We start from the raw sequence: 20,054 nt of genomic DNA, 5'->3' as shown, positions 1-20,054 counted from the left end.
TTAAATCGATTAAAAATCCAAAATTGAAAATTTTAAATAAAATAGAGAAAAATTAGATAAGGAAATAAGAATTGAGAAATTTGAAATTCTTGATAAGATTGCACGACTTAGGGAAGACATTAACAAAGATAACTTATAGTTATTATAGTTATTTTTGATAAAAGTGTTTTTCCTATTATGAATTTTCAAAGGATTATAAATACAAAATAAGTTAGCATTTTTGGGTTCAAATCCCCACTACAATCATAGTGTTAATATTTATATTTTAATACTTGAGTCATGTAATATATGTAACCAATTTTGTGTCATCAAGGTGTGAGATCTTCAAGTGGGTCTCTAAAGATGAGTTACTTTGTGTTGCAATGTCTCTTTGAACCTTCTAGTCTTTCCTCTCATCATCATGGGTCACCTAAGGGGCTTTTTTCCTGTGCCTCTAAGTATTTATTATGGACCTCCAAAATTTTTAAAAATTTTAAAAATATCCTTTGACTATTTGAGCGAAGTCATATAGATCACACCTTCAAAATTGTTTTCGGATGTCGACTACCAGTGAAGAATACTTTCGGTGAAGAATACTTCCAGAAGTCAAAATACATAACCGGAAGTTGACTTGTGGAAAACAAAATATAATCGGAAGTCAAAATATATAACTGGAAGTCGACTTCCAATAAAGAATACTTCCGGTGAAGAATACTTCTGGAAGTCAAAATACATAATCGGAAGTTGACTTCCGGAAATCAAAATATAAGCGAAAGTCGACTTTCGGAAGTCAAAATATATAACTGGAAATTGACTTCCGCAAGTTAAAATATATAACCAGAAGTCGACTTCCGGAAATCAAAATATAAGCAAAAGTCGACTTCCGGAAGTCAAAATATATAACTGGAAGTCAACTTCCGGAAGTTAAAATATATAACCAGAAGTCGACTTCCGGAAGTCAAAATATATTACCGAAAGTCAACTTTCGGAAGTCGAAATATATTACGAAAGTCAACTTCCGAAAGTCAAAATATATCACTAGAAATCGACTTTCGGAAGTCAAAATATACTATCGTCGACTTCCAGCAGTCAAAATATATTACCGGAAGTCGACTTCCAATAGTGAAAAACACGTGGCAATTATTATTCATGACTTAATGATTTAAAAGGTGTTAGCAAAAAATGATCAAATTGAACAAAATTGACGAAAATTGGAATTTATTTCAGGACAAAATCAAAATTAGGACTGATTTGACAAAACTTGACGAAAATTGGAACCAAAAAGGTAGTTAAACCATATTTTATCTATTTGCACCTAATTTAAATGATTTTTTCTAAATACTTTAAATATAAACTTAAATAGTCTTCTGGTCCCTATTTTCGTTGTGTTTTTCAATTTGGTCCTTATCTTTGTTTTGCATTCAATTAGGTTATTTTGTATTCAATTAAGTCCTAATTTTCGTCAATTTAATCCTTTCTACAAATGGTGTTTAAAAAGTTAACGCGTGTGAAAAGTGTATGCCATGTGTCAATTTTTTTTCTAATTATAAAAACTTGTCCACATGTCAAGTAAACATCATGACACGTGTCAATGTCAGTGTCATGTGTCAATTTGTAGTTGAGTTATTGTTTGTTGTTCAATTTAGTCCATATAGTTGTTATTTTTGTTCAATTCAATCCTTATATTCGTTATTTTTTTACAATTTAGCCATAATTTTGGTCAAAATGGAGCAATTTGTCTCTTTCAAATTGATACCAAATTTAATTTTTTTTAAATATTATACTAATATTTTTTTTAAAATATAATTTTTTTACTAATTGTTTTTGAAATTTGATTATAAATTAATTATAAATGAAATATAATTCTTAAAGTCAATTCTTAAATATAATTTAAAATATTATTAGAATATAATTATTAAATATTTCCTTCTAATACTTATATTCTAAAATATTAGTATTTATAAAATTGACATTTAAAATATTATAAATAATTTATAAAAATATACTAATATTTCTAAAATTGATATTTAAATATTAAATATTTTAGAATTTAATATCTAAAACACAATAAAAATATTAAATGTTTTACATTTGAATGTCAATTTTAAAAATGTTCGTATATATTCTTAAAACATTTAATTATTATATGATAATAATATTTTAAATGAATATATTTTATTTAACCATTGAATTGAAGAATTATATTTAATTTGTATCTAAATTTAATAATTTATAATTAAATTTAAAAAATAATTAATAAAAATGTCAATTTTATAAAAAATATTATTATAATATTTATAAAAATTAAATTTGGTCTTAACTTGGAAGGAAGAAAATACCTTTATTTTAATAAACAAATGGAACTAAATTGAATAAAATAATGAATATAGGAACTAAATTGAACAAAGAGAAATAACACAACCACAACTGAACATGTGACACTGACATTGACACATGACACGATGTTGACTTGACACGTGAACAATTTTTTTTAAAATTAAAAAAGTCAAGAGTTGACACATGGCATGTTTTTTTTTTATCAGCTGACACATGACATGTATTGTTTACATATGTTAACTATCTAAACATCGTTAGAAAAAAAGACCAAATTGATGAAAATTATGACATAATTGAACCCAAAATGAAAATGAGGATTAAATTGAATACAACGAAAATATGAACTAAAAGAGTATTTAAGTCTTAAATAGTCTTAAGTGCTTGGCAGTAGAGGTTTCTTCCTATGTAGAGTTTTCTTGTGGTTCAAGCTTTTATTTTAGTGTTTCAACCTTGAGGTTTTCTTCCTAAGAAGGTTTTCTTTGGGCTTAGCTCTTCAGATTTAATCTATTTAGGTTTCATTCACCAAAGGGTTTCCTCCTAGGTTTAGTGCCTTTCTTTGATGCTCAGTTATGTAAAACATATTTGAATTTTTATTAATCATCTTCCAACGCTCAACCTCAATCATGGAGCTCAATTGTACAACTCTTTTATTCTTGCAAAAAGTGTTGCATTTTAATAAAAAATATACATTAGTTTCATACTTAACCAATTCTCCAAATAACATTTTGCATTCTAAGCTTAAACTTATTTACTCGAATATATATATATATATATATATATATATATATATATATATATATATATATATATATATATAATTCATGCAATTTAAGTGTCAAAAATATGTAATTGAGACACTTATCAACCATTAACTAGATTTGTGACCTCATGTAAAATACTAAACTCTTGTATTATTTTTCGTATTTTTCTTATGGTTAAATAAGCTTTGCAATCATTATATTAAGATTTTGTTAGGAGGATATATCAGTTAGATTTGATACCAATGTGTCATGAATCAATTTATATAAGAGATTATAAGTCATTTTTTCTATAACACTTTTCACTCTTGGAATGTACCCTCATCATTGTTCCACCGCTTCCTCCTTTATGTTCGACTTTTTGAGAAGAATATATCGGGGAGATTTGACACCAATGTGTCATGAGCCTACTCATATAAGAGGTTGCAACATTACCTTTAATCCAAATTCTTATTATAATGAATTTATGTTACTCAACTTATTCCTTTCTACTCAATGTGAAACTCAAACTTACACTTACATTCCTAACACTCTTGACGAACTTTGACCCTTTTCTCTACGACACCACATTTGTGCACCTCCTCCACACCCTCGCCCTCCTCCTCACCAACTCTCCCCTACTCGTCAACCTTGCCTTTGTCCTCTCATTTTTGTTTATGCTGCGTTATAGACTTCTATAATTGAGGCCAAGTTCCTTTTTATCTTTGGTAATCTTTCAGCCCTCTTTTGCCTCTTTCCAGTCACCCTTGCCTGCCAACATTGCCTTTATCACCACCTTCTACTCTCATAACCTCTAGTACCTAAATATTTTCTTTGATGGCTATCATCGTCTTCTTGATGTCAAGAGCATCATTAAGGAATTTATATAGTACGATTTCAACGATTGTGTCATTTTAATATTTTTTATTTGTTATGCTTGTCATAGATACTTAGTATGTAATAAATACTTATGATGTCACATTGTTACTCTGTCAATAACATAAAAATAAATTTAATATAAAAAACCATGTTAAATTATTTTAAATAAATTGGATTCATATTAAAAAATTTAAAAGCTGTGAAACTACATTAAAAAAAATACCCAAGAAACCAAAAGATCGATTAACATTTTCTTATACATTTCTCATTGCTTCCCTCTTTTTTCTAAACACAAACACTATTACACGACGTCACAAAATGTCTTGAAACCTAAGATGAGTCCAAATTTTCTACTGTTTTTTTAGTATTGTCTTCTACTAGATATTAAAAATACACTATACTGATATTTTAAATATTTTTCTAATATATTTTAAAATGTTGTAATTAGTGGTAATCAGTGTATTATGCAAGAACAATAGAGAAACAACACAGAAAAAATCAGCAGAAAATCCAAATTCGATCTAAAATCAAGTTAGAGAGCATGAATACAACTCTTCCTTATTTCACAATATTTTAATATATTAATAATAAATTACAATACGATTTTTTTTAATTCCTTAAGACCGGTTAGTATTTATTTTCTTTAAAGCGGAAAGAGAGTGTCCTTTTTTTTTGTTTTTTTCATGTCCTTTTTGTGAACTTATTACTGAACAATCAAAGAATACGAATATCAAATACAATGGTTGAGCTGTACAATAAGTTATTGAGAGGTGTGTTTAAAAGTGTAAGGTGTCAATCTGGAAAAAGAAGAGAAGCCATATGAAAGGATTTGAGTATTAATATAGAAATTAATTAATTGAGCTTATATATGTTTATTTAGCATAACTTGTAGATCAACAATGCAAGTAAGAAAAAAAAAAATCATTTGCATGGTATGGTCAAAACATGCATGTGACATGATCCACATGATTTGATGAATCTTTAGAAAAGAAAATATATCACATGAATAACTTTCTTTATTTATATGGTGGTGGTAATTGATAAAATAAACCATATGTTGACAATTATATAAAATTGTCTTTTCTTTCGACTTAAATTCAAAGCGAACGTTTCGGATATAATATAATAATATTCAACCATATATCGGAAGCTAGCAAACAAAATTACTATGCTGGACCAATTGTTTTTCTTTACCTAATACCATTGTACGTCGATTTAACAATAAATAAAAGGAATTTTATATAATTTATAATATATATATATATATATATATATATATATTAAATCGAATAAAAAAAAAGTAATTAAAGGCTAATGAATATGTTTAGAAATTTTTTATATATAATCTGTTTATTTTAAGTGAATAATGTTTTTAATAAATAAAATATAATTATTCATTACTAAAAATTTTTATATTACGTGGGATTTTTTTTTGCAAATTTGCTAAAAAAGTTTGTAAAAATTTTTTTATGCTATTTTCTTTTAAATTTTAATTGGCAGATAATTTCTTCGTGAGTAATTATTTTTTACAAAATTATAAAATTCGCAAGTATTTCTTACAAAATTGTTGCAAGAAGTGTTTTATTTAAAATATTTTGCAAAAAAATTGGCAGCAATTTCGTTTTTTTTATAACAAAATTTATAAGTATTTCCTAAAAAAAATTTCAAAACAAAATTGACAAGAAATATGAGTTTTTTTAGTAGTGATTTAATTAATAAATTATTATTTTAAAATTAATTTTTTTCAAAAATAATTATTTAAAGTTTACCAAAAACTTGTCCAATTCGAAACACTTATTTTCAATGACGGAATTCTTAGGTAATCTTTGAATTAGGGAGTAGTGTGAGGGAGAATAAATGAATGGATATGAGGGGATGAAGAGAGGATTGGGGTGATGTTTGAATTAAGAGATTTAAAGGGATGAATGTAGGAGAAGTTTGTGAATAATGTGATGTATGTGCTAAATTAAAAAAAGAAAATTAATTGATAAAAATAAATATTACTCATTTATCACTTATAGAAATATGAATAAATTTAAACTTAAGTAATGAGAATTATATTAAAATTAAATTAAATTTCTTAATTGTACTGAAAAAACATTTAAAATGGAAAGATATAAAAATAAAATTAATAAAAAAATTGGAAAAAATTTAAAATCATTTTCTAAAATAATTTATTTTATATTATTATTATTATATTATATGTAGTAAACAATAAGAATGATATATATATATATATATATATATATATATATATATATATATAAGAATTGAATAAATTCTTGTAAAAGAAATAAAGGATGATTAATGTCTGCACTTGTGCGTGGATGCACTTTCCTTTCATAAATTGTTCTTTCACATACTTTCAAATCTATGGAAACAAACAACATATATACTTTCACACAAACATTAACAGCACATCCATCGATACAAAGACAAGGAGCAGTTGGATGCCACGGTACTCCAAACTTTTTCAATTTCTTTTTAATTTTTTCATTTTTTTAAATTATATGTTTTTAAAATCTTTTAAATTATATAATTTTTAAATATTTTAAATTATATGTATCTTTTAAATTAGGTAATAATATATTAAAAAATTAATAAAAATTAAATTAAGTTTTTTTTATAAAGTAAAATATTTAACGTTAATAAATAGTAAAATATAAAATTAAATATAATAAAAAAAATTATTAAGATAATTTTTATTTTTTTTCTATTATCTTTGAGTTTTTTATATATTATATTCATCTCTACCCCTTATTTAATTTTTTTTGTTATCAAAGAAAAAAATAAATTAAACAGAAACTTATTATTTTGTATCTTTTCTTCCATTTTTAAGAAAAAAAAAATTTCTCTTGTTTTAGTAATAAAATACTTGTTTAATATTTAATACTATTTTTTATATCATGACATTTTGTATATTATTTTTTATGAATATAGAAGAGTAAGTAATGTATTGTGTGATTTTTTTATAGACAATTTTTTAGTGGACTGATTATCATAGTTTTTTTAGTAGTTATGTCTCTCAATTTTTTATTAGATTATGATAAATTATTTTTTAGTTTTAAATTTGATTTTTAAATAGGTATATTGATGAAAAAAAAAGAATAAATTCATTTTTTAAAATTAATAAAATAAAAGTGAAGATCAAAACAAGACAATTCTTATCACATAAATGAAATGTTTGTCATGACTTTTAAATCGACATGTGCAAATTAGTAAAATAGAAAATAAATATTTTGTAGATAATATGGTTATTTATATTGAACAAAAAATTGCTTAAAAATTTAGTTATGATTGAATTATTTGATAAGTTCAAAGATATGAAAAAATGATGGACAATCCTTTATATATGTGTAGTTTCTTTTATAGTTATAATTATATTAAATTATGTATTCATTTTTATTAAATGAGTGAGAGTAAAGTTAAATATATAAATTTTAAATATATTATTTTAGCTCTTCCACACATTTTGGTCAAGATCCGTCACTCCTTATTTTGAAAATAAAAACCTAATTTGGTAACCTAAATTTTCTCTTTTCTATTTATTTTTTAAAATTCCATGTTTGATGCACTCCATAAGTCAAGGCTATTCTTTATGGATGAAAATTAGTTATTGGTTAATATGAATTACGAGCTAATGCAGGAATTATGGTAGATGCAATGCAAGAGATGGGGTTTTAATTATAAACTTTATTTACCTATTTGACTTAAAATATACACTTCTTTCTTTTGACACAGTATTGAGAGAGATTATTTATTAGGGTTTAATTTGAGCACTCCTTACTTATCAAGTTGACATTCTACCTACCCTGTTGTGGGGCAAATTTAGAACACGTCCGGTTAAACATTGGGACAAATTTAAAATTGGTTCTTCAATTTGGGGTCAAAGTATACATTCATATTCTCTTCGAGTGTACGTCGTCACTAGTAAAGTTACATTTTATTTAATTACTTTAGTACCATATGAAAATAATTGGCTAATTTTAAGATATAGTTTATGTATATATATATATATATATATATATATATATATATATATATATATATATATAAAATACAAACAAGGAACGAAAGAGGAAGATTAGTTTTAACCACTAAAAGTGTCGGTGGATTGGATTGGAGTAAGCAAAATTAGCTCTATTGAACTTGTCTTTTTCATCAATTTTATTATGTATTACGAAATTTAATTTTTATTCTAAAGATTACAAACTAAATAATAATTATTCACCTGATTTTTTTTTTTCAAAACCATGCTATAAAAAAAGTGTAAGTTGAGTTGAATGAGTTAATTGTGTGAAAATAAAAATTATTAGTATAAAATGTTTAATAACAATTTATTATTAGTATGTTAGTTAAGTAATATATTATGACTTTTTTTTTTTTAATAATGAGTATAATAAGTAACGACATTTTTTGTTTTGTTTTTAGTTCTGTAACAATAAAGAAAACCATCAATTTAATTATTTTTATTTTAATTCTATTGATAATTAAGATAGTGGAACGATTAATCTTGAATAACAAGCAATTAATTTTGAAGTAAATTATTAAAGATTTTAAATTTACAAAAAAAAATATTAATTAAATTTTAATTTTAATTTTTTTCAATAAATACATGTATAATTAGTAAAGAATAAACACATTTAATTATCTCAATATTCGCGAAATTTACACAAAAAGTAATGGAATGAAAATTTTATACTCTTGTTAATGAATGAAAGTGTAAATGTTTGGTCTTTAAATACCTAATTGTATACTTTTCTTAATATTGAATTATTATCATGATCAATATGGGAAATATGTATATATATATATATATATATATATATATATATATATATATATATATATATATATATATATATATATATATATATATTACTGACATTTGTAGAAATATATGTACTATGCGTATACGTGCCTTTTTTTTATTGTAGCAAAATTTTTATTAAACTAAATAATAATTTTTAATTATTAAAATAAAAATATCAATAAAAAAATAAAATGATTTGTGTGAAATGATAATTGTAAAAATAAATATTTTTTATAATTTTATTATAGGTAATATTTTTAGTGTTAAACTGATTTTTTATCATAAGTAATTATTTGAATGTAAAAAAATAATTTTAAAAAGGTAAAACTAATAATTTTTTATTATGAATAATTACTTAAATTATAAAAAGTAATTACTAAAAGTTAAAATTGAAAATAATTTGTGTAAAACAAAGGGCGAATACTAAACAAATTTGTGTACACCAAAATAGTATAGATAAAAAAAATAATTTTTCTACACAAATTATCAAAAATTGAGATTTTTCATCTAATTCAAAACCTATTAATCAAAAAGACTAAAAAACCAAAGTAAGCATAGTATGTCTAAGTATTTCAAACAATTTTAAGTACTAAAATGTCTGTTTTAATACAAAGTACCAAATACTGAAAAAAGAAAAGAAAAAACTAAAACTGAGCTTTGAAATAGTGAATCAAATTTTGAAACAACTAAATTATTTAAAATATATTAATATTTAATCATCATAAAAATTAAATTATCTAAAATTTATTAATAAAATTTATTGAAAAAAAATATATAACAAATGTTCTTATAAAAAAATTATAATAGAATGCATTCTTATAAATATTTAATAAATTTTTATTTCAATAGATTCGTGCATTGCACGGGTCAAAATCATAGTATATTAATATTTAATTATCATAAAAAGTAAATTATTTAAAATATATTAACATTTAATAATGATAAAAAGTGTTAATTTATATATTTATAGTTATTTTTCAATAATATTTTCCTTGTTCTCACAAATGATAGATGGACTTTGAGGTGTCAATACACAATATCAATTAGAAAAAAACCGATATAGATAAAGAAGGTATAGAAAGTTTCCACTTTCTATGTGGATTAAGCTACAACCGACATAAAAAGTTTCATTTTCATTTCATGCTCACCGTTGCTACCATCCACTCCCTATTCTGCTTCCTCTACCTCTTTGTTCACATCCCTAAGATCTGCATTCTCACCGCCCCTTTTTTGTCTCAAATACCACTTTTGTCGCGACATATATAAAAAAGTTATATAAAGTTTCCACTTTCTTTGTCGTTTATGGTACAACCAACATAAAAAGTTCTACTTTCATTTCATTCCCAAATTCTCCATGAATTCTTAATTCCACCATAGGCGACATACTTTACCTCGACTTAGCTTCATATTTATTGTTGCTACCATCCACTCCCTACTATGCTTCCTCTGCCTCTTCGTTCACATCCGTGAGGTTTGCGTTCTCAGCACCCTTTCTTCACCTCCAATACCACTCTTGTCGTGCACTTATTCGCCAAGGAGGTTTGAGACTCCGGTGTCGGCATAGCAAACACAATAAACACATTGTGAGATTGTCCCAATAAACACAATAACAAATTAGGTTTCAAGGTTGATTGGAGCGAGAGCGACCTCTACGAGAACGAAAGGAGCCACAAGCGAAAGGGAGAAGATAGGAGTGACAACCAAGTGTAGCAAAAGGGTGAATTATAACAAATAATAAAAAATAAAAAAATAAAGGAATATGCTTCATTTCTTTAAAACAATTGAAGCTTATTCGACTATAGGCTTCACTTCCTTGGGTAACTGAAGCATATTGAACTAAAGCCTATTGTGGTTTCTAAAAATAAATATTTTCATTTAGTAACTCCCATGCTATATTAAAGAACTTAAAAAATTAAACCAAAATTTAATACCACCAGATGAACCAAAAATAAGCTACATATGTAAAAATGATTCACGGTGAAAAAACACCTAAGCATGAAAGCTCTTTAAATGGTGAACAAACAAACAAATACAATAAACCTGAATAATGAACATAAAAACCTCTTTAAACATAGCGATGAGAAGTTGCGAATGAAGGAAGCAAACGAGAGTGAGAAATCAAGAAAAGAATGCAAAAATAAAAACCGAAAGAGAAGAGAAAACTTGGGAACAAAGGGTTATGAGCAATGAGAGTCTAAAAATGTTGTGGCATAAAAGTAATTTTTCTAAAAATTTAACCCTAGGTAGAATAATATGTTTTGGTTCTACAAATATTTTTAAAAATGCCACTAGTGACATTTTTGACATTATATGTGCAAAAACTATAGGCTTCGTCCGAAGCTTATAATTGTGCAAATAATTTCATAAATGCCAAAATATTTTGAAAAACTTCGTTTTTTATGAAACTAAACCTATTTGACGATTTTGAATGCATTGTCTACACTAATGGATAAAAATTAAATCAAATAAAATTATTAAAATAAATAGTTTATATATATATATATATATATATATAAATTTAGTCAAAAGACTAATATACATAATTTTTTTTGTTTAATTATGTCTTTGGTCCCCATTTTGGAGTCAAAATCTCAAAATGGTACCCAAATTTTTAAAAATCTCAAATTAGTCTCCTTTTTTGTTAAAACGTCTCAAGTTTGCCATTTCTTTTAAGTTTGGCTAGACGGTGTTAAATGTGGTGACACGTGTCAGTTCCTCGATTTTTTCAATTTTTTTTCAATTTTTTTAAAAAAATATAAAAAATGCCATGTGTAAAAAAAACATTCAATTAAAAAATATTTATTTTTAGGAATTAAAATATTTATTCATTGCCTTGTAAATCTTCTTAAATGATCTTAATTTGTGTTTTTAAGAGTAGTTTGTTCTATACCTTGTCATGTGTCACAGTAGGGATCGAACACGTGGCAACAAATTTTTTTTCAAAAATAAAAAAAAATTAAAATTAAAAGAGAAAAGAGAGTGATACATGGCATGTCTTTAACGATGTTAATAATTTATTTTTTATTTAAAGGGACCTACTTTATTCTCTTTTATAAAAGTTGGAACGCAATTGACACATTCAAACGAGAATGAGTAAGATTGACTAATTAAACCTCAAATTATTTATTTTAATTAATTTTAATCACGACACATTATCAAACTAGTTGATATCTAAATAAACATAAACAATTGCTTTCATTGGTTGCTTCCTCCTGGATGATACCGTTGAGAGTTTGAAAATTTCCAAGTCACTATTCTCAAAAGGATATATATTTTACTCACTTTTAGCTTTGGATCCTAATATGTAGGTAAACGAATTTTTATATAAGTGTGTGGTTTAGATTAATGGTTTAATCATGTTGCTATTTAATTTTCTATTGTATAAAAAATAATTAATACAAAATAAAAATACATCCATTTTAAGAAATTTAATCAAAATGTTTATTGAAAAAACTCAAAACTCGCAAGTTCTTTCTAAGACTACTTTAAACAGCCTTTTAATAAATAGATGATATATATAATGTTTTGAAATTCGAATTCCCTAATCATAAAGGAAGGTAACTCTCCTATAGTTATCCATATCCATTAGGGTTGCGTGAGTTGCTCAGTGCTTATTAAAACACATTAACTTAATTAAGCTATAATGTGTTGATTTTGGTCATGTCCACGCTGCGATATTCTCTGCACAACATTAGCCATAACAATCTCCTTTTACATATACTTTTGACTTTAAATTTTAAAATTTATCATTCTAATGCTTAGTTGCTTATGGACATGGTCAACTTAGTCTCCACCTGTTTCATAACATGACATCCCAGCAAAGCAATATCAAGTTTTCAACGTTTCATAACATGCACCCATTTTTTATTTTTTTTCCATGCATATATATAAATTAAGTATATATTATTTCATTCAATTTATTTTGAAGAAGCTTTCGTTATTTTTACCAATTACAAAAGCACTGATTATCTCTTCAACACAATGTTTTTATACATATTTTTCCCACTATGCATAGTCTGTTTATAACCTATAGATTTTTTTAAGATACAAGCACTTCTTAAGTGTTTGAAAGAACTTATGACATGACTATAATCGTTTTTTTTTTTGGTGTATTCATTAAGTTTACTTAATAAAATATATTACGGTTTATTTAGATGAAAACAGTTTAACTTTATAGTTTCATCTCTCTCGTTGTAAAAACCATTCATGTATAAGTGCTTATAGAAAAGCAAAAAAAAATTATTTTTTCCTCCATAAGTTAAAACCAGTGTATTAGGCTAATTTTGAAAGTTTTATACGAAATACATTAAAAAAAAATTAACTGCACATGTTATTATTTATATTTATAAAAGGGATGACTTTAATTTATGTTTCTTTTACAGGTATTCATAAAAAAGTTGGTGGAAATTACAGATATTGAATAAACCCTAAATTATGTTATTGTATCACCCAAACAAACCCTTACTCTATCTTTGTTTGCCAAAAGAAAGGACGATTGTTTGTCTCTATCTTTGTCGTTTTCGAGTGTTTTATTTATATTATAACGATAATGATTGTAGAAACCATGCAAGTATTCTTCACCCACTCTATAATTCATGTGCCACGTTCTCATTTCTTATATATCCTAAGAATTTGTCCAAAGATGGCTGCCACAAGCTACCCAATTTACTTTGAATCATGGACAGCTCAAGTTTGCTACAGGATAATAATGCATGTAGCCTCACACATATATGCTAACCAAGTCAACTTTTTCATTCTTAATTTCCTCCATAAAACCAGCATTCTAAACAGTAATTTTATTTGCTGTTAGCAAGTTCACATCACTTTCTTGTACATATATGCGTTAACCACCCCAAGAATCTGCTTAAGATGTTACCACTATATATAAACTAAAGATATTCGTGTATATGATATGAAAAGTTTAAAAAAGAGACATACCCAACTAACTAATTATTTAGCGTTGTGTTTTTATATAATTTCTCTCTTTCTTTCTCCCATTAATTATATATATTATCTCATATTTTTATCTTCTTATCTCTCTCTTTATTGTTAGAAGATAGACTGTATATGAATTCATTGCTTAAACATGTCCTTTTTTATTAGAGTGCTAACATTATTAAATGGAAGGATGTGGTATAAAGTAACATGTACGTAACATGCTGCATGGACCATCCGAATTTGCCTTAATATATTGTAACAAGGTGAGTACTATAAATAACTAGAAACTTTCTGAGTTCAACCAGGGACATGAAGTTATTGCTTCTTGCAAGAAGTACCTGAGTTTTTATACAGTTTCTCTGGTAATTAAGGTCTCAACCAAGTAAGTGGAAAATGGGAAGCCAGAGTTTCAAGGCTTTGATTATTTGTCTCATAGCAGTAATCGGGTCAACTCAAGCTCAATTGCAACTTGGTTTCTATGCCAAAAGTTGTCCAAATGCTGAGAAGATCATTTTGAAATATGTTGCTGAGCACATCCGAAATGTTCCATCTCTGGCAGCTGCTCTCATAAGACTTCACTTCCATGATTGTTTTGTCAATGTATGCACATGTCTTTGTTTCATTTTCTGGTTAGCTTGAAACTTTGAGGTCGAACTTTATCTATCGACAATGCTAGTTGTTAGTATTTGTTGGTTGGAAAAATTGAACTCAAAGACTTCTTTGTTCTTCCTTTCAAACCAACTTTATATTTCTAAATTGTCGTGAAAAATTGAATGCACAATATCTCTTACCCTCAAGTTGAAGGTGATCTTAAGAAACATGTTTTATCTGTTAACTAATTTCAGGGTTGTGACGGATCAGTGCTTGTGAACTCAACACCAAACAATCAAGCTGAAAAGGACTCTATTCCAAATCTTACACTCCGAGGCTTTAGCTTCATTGACGCAATAAAGAGCCTTGTTGAAGCTGAATGCCCTGGAGTTGTCTCTTGTGCTGATATTTTGGCTTTGACTGCTAGAGATTCTATTCATGCCATTGTAAGTATACTAAACGTTTTCATCCTCCTCTCCAAGGAAACAAACATGGGCTCTTACAATAACATAATTTTGTCTCCTTGTGGAAAAAAAAAACATATTGCATTACTTGTATTGGAAATGTGCCTACATTCTTCACTAATAATTTGAGCATTATTGGTGTTGTTGCTTCTAATTATTTGTATTAGTTCACAATATTAAAGTAGATAAACGCTCAAATATACTTTTGTTTCTATAAATATAGTAGTTTTCGCTTTTAATATTTGTAACTATTTTTTTTTAGTCAATAGAACAGAAATAATAAGCAAAAATCAGGATAGTTCTTTAAACCAAGATAAATTATAACATTCTTTTAAACATCAAATTTCTCTTTTAGCAATATTTCTATTTTTTTTAATATTAAATATGGTATAATGTAGTCGTCTTACAGTATTTGAACTTAACCTATATTTTAAATACCATCATTTAACAATTCTCTCTATTGATATAATAATAACTAATATGACTAAGCGTTAAAATTTAAATATTTTATTATTTTTACATTAATAAAAATAGCTGTGTTGTATTTTCATAATGATACATTTTTACACATTTTTTACATCTATTATTTTTCCTTCTTTTACGGATATGAAAATTAACTTTGTTAATGATCAAAATACTAAAAGTGAATTGTCAACAAGTGATGTCACTCTGTGTTCTAAATTCTTGGGGCTTTCTCATAGAATGGAAATGACGAATTTGTTTGCTATGCCATGCTTGACATGGGTTTGCAGGGAGGACCCTTCTGGAATGTTCCAACAGGTCGAAGGGATGGACTCATCTCTAGGGCAGCAGATCCTTTAGCTAGTCTCCCTGCTCCATTTCACAACCTCACTGTACAGCTAACACTCTTTGACAACGTTGGACTTGATGCAAACGACCTTGTAGTGCTTTCTGGTATGTCCAATACTAAGTTATAAACACATCAAGTGAGTCTAAGTCTTAGGTTGAATAAAAATGAGAAAGTTAAACACCATATAAGAATGAAGATCTATAAATCTATTGTCTTAAGATTTTGGATTAAAATGGTATCAATTTTTATATGTAAATCATGTCTTATTGGGATTGTATCCTCCTAGTGATCTTTTCCGTCGAAGACTCGACACCCATATTTAACTTTTGTTTGATATTTAAGGTTTTGTGTTTCTAACGACCAAATATTTAACTTCATCAGGTGCTCACACGATCGGTGTTGCTCACTGCACATCAATTTCAACTCGTTTATACAATTTCACCGGCAAGGGTGACACTGACCCAACTCTAGACAGTGACTATGCAACAAATCTGAAGACATTGAAGTGCAAGAACATCAATGATAACACCACACTTCTTGAGATGGACCCTGGAAGTCGTGATACGTTTGATCTTGGCTATTACAAACAAGTGGTTAAGAGAAGAGGTTTGTTCCATTCAGATGCTGCATTGCTCAGTAGCTCTACCACAACCTCCATTATCACTAAGCAGCTTCAATCAACTCAAGGATTCTTTGCAGAATTTGCCAAGTCCATGGAGAAAATGGGACGAATTAATCTTAAACTTGGAACCCAAGGAGAGATAAGGAAACATTGTGCACGAGTTAATAACTAAGAAACATTGTGCAATTTCTATGTCTTCTTTTCAACATTATTTGTTTTTGGTCTATTTTATGTTTTACGCCAATGGTATGTTAATATATAAGATATCATATGGTCTAGTTGTTTTTCCGAGTGATGTGAGAAGGGTTGGAGAGTGATTCCTAGGTTTAGAGATTCCTAGGTTTGAAGGGAAGTAATGCTTGTGTTCGTCTAATAAGTAGTAAAGAGAGAGAGAATTTGTTGTAATTACACAATTGCTCAATAAAATCTCCCCTTCCAATGTTGAAAATGTATTATTCAATAAATTTTTCAAGATTCTCAATATAACTTAAATAAAGACAATAATAATTTAGTGTAGATCATTAATTAAATAAAGTATCATTATCTTTTTATTTAGAAAAATCAATGATTCATATCGATCCACATCATCAAAAAATAAATAATGAGTCAAAAAGTGAGAGTTGAAATATAATTTTTATTTAAATTTAATAAGTGGATGTACTCCTTTAAATAAGCAAAATTAACTCAGTAATGACTTCTTGTAATTACAATGAAATGCAAACAAATGTCACTATGTGATATATGTTTGTGACATCCACAATTGTTTAACACATTTGAAACTTTTAAGTTAACACTTTAGACATTAATTATTAAAAGATAATATTTATCTTTTAGAAAAGTTTCCATAAAATTATATAATTTAAGATATTAACAAATTGTATGTTATAATTTGGCATAATTATTTATTTCTCTAATTTGTTTTATTATTTTGATACTTCTTAAGATATTCAATTAGGTTTTCATATTTAAAAATAAAACCATTCCATCAAGTGGGAAACAAGAACGTTAATTTAAGATTGTACGTGACAATACGCGACAAGCATTATAACATTGGACAAGTTCGGTTGTTTTCTCTCAAGTTGCATAATTAAGGATTTATTGTATTCCCAAACGTCACATGGATGATATTTTATTTTACACCAGCCGAAGATATTTGCTCCTTTTTTTTTTGTCAGTTTAGGAAGGTTCCTACTCTTCAAACAATATTAATGTAATAAAAATCAAGAGAGTTTCAAATGCCTATTATAATAGGTATAAATCTCGATTAGAATAATTTTTTATAACTTTGATATCATATATATTAAGATAGTAATGTGATAGTAATGGGATCACGGTTGATATGATATGTTTAAATTTTTATTACGATAAATTCTTATATATAGCTTTGATGTCATACTAAGGTAGTAGATTTAAACTTAATTTATTCTATAAAATCGGTTCAATTGAGAATTGTCTTGTATTATAATTTGATCCGACGTAATATTTTAAATAAATAATAATTTTGACATGTGAAAATAAATTTTGAGATTGTCAAACTACACCTACACCCCATATGTGATGCATAATCTTTCAATGTAAGTACATCAGAGTATTGAAGATAAAAATACTGAGTGCAATTTATTTTACTCACTTGTAGGTTGATGATGGAGATATTTTTATTTATAATGTTGAAATTAACTTTTTCTTACTATGTGGATTTTAACTTAATTATTTCTAATTTGAAGTTTTGTGAACTTCTATTCACAACTAAAAAGAGAAGATTAGGTTAATGTTACAAACTTGGGGCATATAATCCTAGTTGTTATGGAATTTTGCATAAATAAAAGTTAAACTATGAAGGTGAAGAGACAGAAAAAATTGATAAAGACATGAGAAAAAAAGTGTTACGAAGAAAATCAATGTCTTAAATATAAAAAATTATCTTATCAATAGAAAAATAAAATAAAAACAATTAACACAAAAATAATATGAAAACTCTAAAATATAAAAATAACCAACACTATAATATAACATAAAAATTTCAAAACCGAAGAAAAATCATTCCCGTTGTTTAATGACAATTAGAGAAAAATATTATGTCAGAACTTTTACAATACATAGACAATTCTCCTATCATAGACAATACATAGGAGTTCTATGTTATTTGATCAAAGTAGACTCACACTTTTCAAAATAAGAATTTAACCAAAATCTCACAAAAATACACAAAAATACATTACAAGGGTATATGAAAAGTAAATACAAACTTTAAAATATCTTTGACTTGGGATGGAAGAACACCATAAACCTTAAGATAAAGAAATTATATAACCATAAACCTTATGTAAGACTTTTCAAATTTTATTATTCTTAAATACTCAACATAAACATGAAAACAATACTCAATTTATCCAACAAATATAAATTTAATGAGGGATTTTGGAATGGAAAATTTTGAATGTCACCGAAAAAAAATTTCCCATGAATCTCAATCTAGTAAACATACATTGGAGGCAAAGAAAACACTTTTAAGGTGGTCAAACAATATAATCAACATAATAATATAACATGAAATTTTAAAATCAAAGAGAAATTATCATTGTTGTCTAATTATAACTAGAGAATAATATTATGTCAAAAATTTTATAATATGCCATTTGACCAAAGTACACTCATATTTTTCAAAACAAAAATTTAACCAAAACCTCACAAAAATACATTACAAGAGTATATAAAAAGTAAATACAAACTTAAAATATCTTTAACTTGGGATGAAATAACACCATTAACATTAAGATAAGAAAATTATATAAACATAAGATTTTCCAAAGTGTATTATTCTTAAGTACTCAACGTAGACATAAAAAAAAAGGACTCGATTTGTTCAAAATGCGCGATTTTGGAATGAACAATTTTGAATGTCACGGGAAAAAAAAATCCGTGAATCTCAATCTAGTAAATGAATGTTGAAGCAAAGAAAACACTTTTGGTCAAACAAATATAATCAACGCCGTAGATATGTCGCACATCAGTGTCCGTATAAATAATTAGAATCTATAAATAGATTTTTGGTGGCAGAAAAAGAAAATTATTTTTCCGTTGGACCAGGTTTTGACCAAAGTAAAATAAAGATTTTCTATGTTATACCTATTCAAGAAAAGTCTTTAATAATAACTAAAAAAGTCGCTATTGAAAATTAACTGATTGCAAAATAGTGTGTTTTTGGAGAAATATAAATCCTTTTTCATTTACTTAAAATCTGTAACGTATGCTAATTATGTTATTTGTCTACTTTAAGGATGATTAATTACTTTCTTTATCAAAATAATCTATCATGTTGCTATCAGTGTTTAATGAATAAAAATAAATCCAACCTTTATAATTACATCTCTTTTCAAATTTACCTTTATAAAAAGTTTTCATAAACGTATTTCTAATTTATTTATTAATTTTTAATTTAAAAATGTAATTTTAGTTTTTCTAACATTATTTAATGAATGAACTGAATATTCATCAATAAAGAAATTGTTAAAAATGAATTGACTTTCTTTTTTAAAATATGTTTTTAGTTAATTTTTAAATTGGTTAATATTTTTTTATTGATTCATTATAATTTGAAATAAAATTTATTCAATTTGTCACCCTAATTAAAAATAACCTACGGGTGTAACATCCCAATTTCAGCAGCTTAAAATTAATAAAAATAGGGAGTTTCATCATAGTTTCAAAATAGATAATCTAGTATACACAATATATTAATACAATCTTACAAAAGGTATGACTATAAAAATATATCACTTATACACTTAAACTAAACTAATAAACTCTGTACTACTGACCACTGCTAAAGCTCCCACTGAAAACCTCCTCTTCAACACTAACATGATGGCTCTTCATCCTCCAG

At 26.1% G+C, this 20,054-nt stretch overlaps 1 protein-coding gene across 1 annotated transcript; it reads left to right on the top strand.

The window, feature by feature from the left end:
* The first annotated feature begins 13,975 nt into the window (after window positions 1-13,975).
* Window positions 13,976-16,619, top strand: LOC114168855 (peroxidase 3-like). Its single transcript, XM_028053823.2, has 4 exons — window positions 13,976-14,283; window positions 14,529-14,720; window positions 15,491-15,653; window positions 15,931-16,619. Exons 1-4 carry the CDS (start codon window positions 14,077-14,079, stop codon window positions 16,341-16,343), a joined length of 975 nt encoding a protein of 324 aa, XP_027909624.2. The 5' UTR covers window positions 13,976-14,076; the 3' UTR covers window positions 16,344-16,619.
* The last annotated feature ends 3,435 nt before the right edge of the window (window positions 16,620-20,054 follow it).

Source organism: Vigna unguiculata, chromosome 11 (genome assembly GCF_037176805.1).
Source record: "Vigna unguiculata cultivar grain cowpea cultivar isolate G323 ecotype 2 chromosome 11, ASM3717680v1, whole genome shotgun sequence".
NCBI lineage: Eukaryota > Viridiplantae > Streptophyta > Magnoliopsida > Fabales > Fabaceae > Vigna > Vigna unguiculata.
The sequence above is the reverse complement of the archived record's forward strand: the minus strand, read 5'-3'. Positions and strand labels throughout refer to the sequence as shown.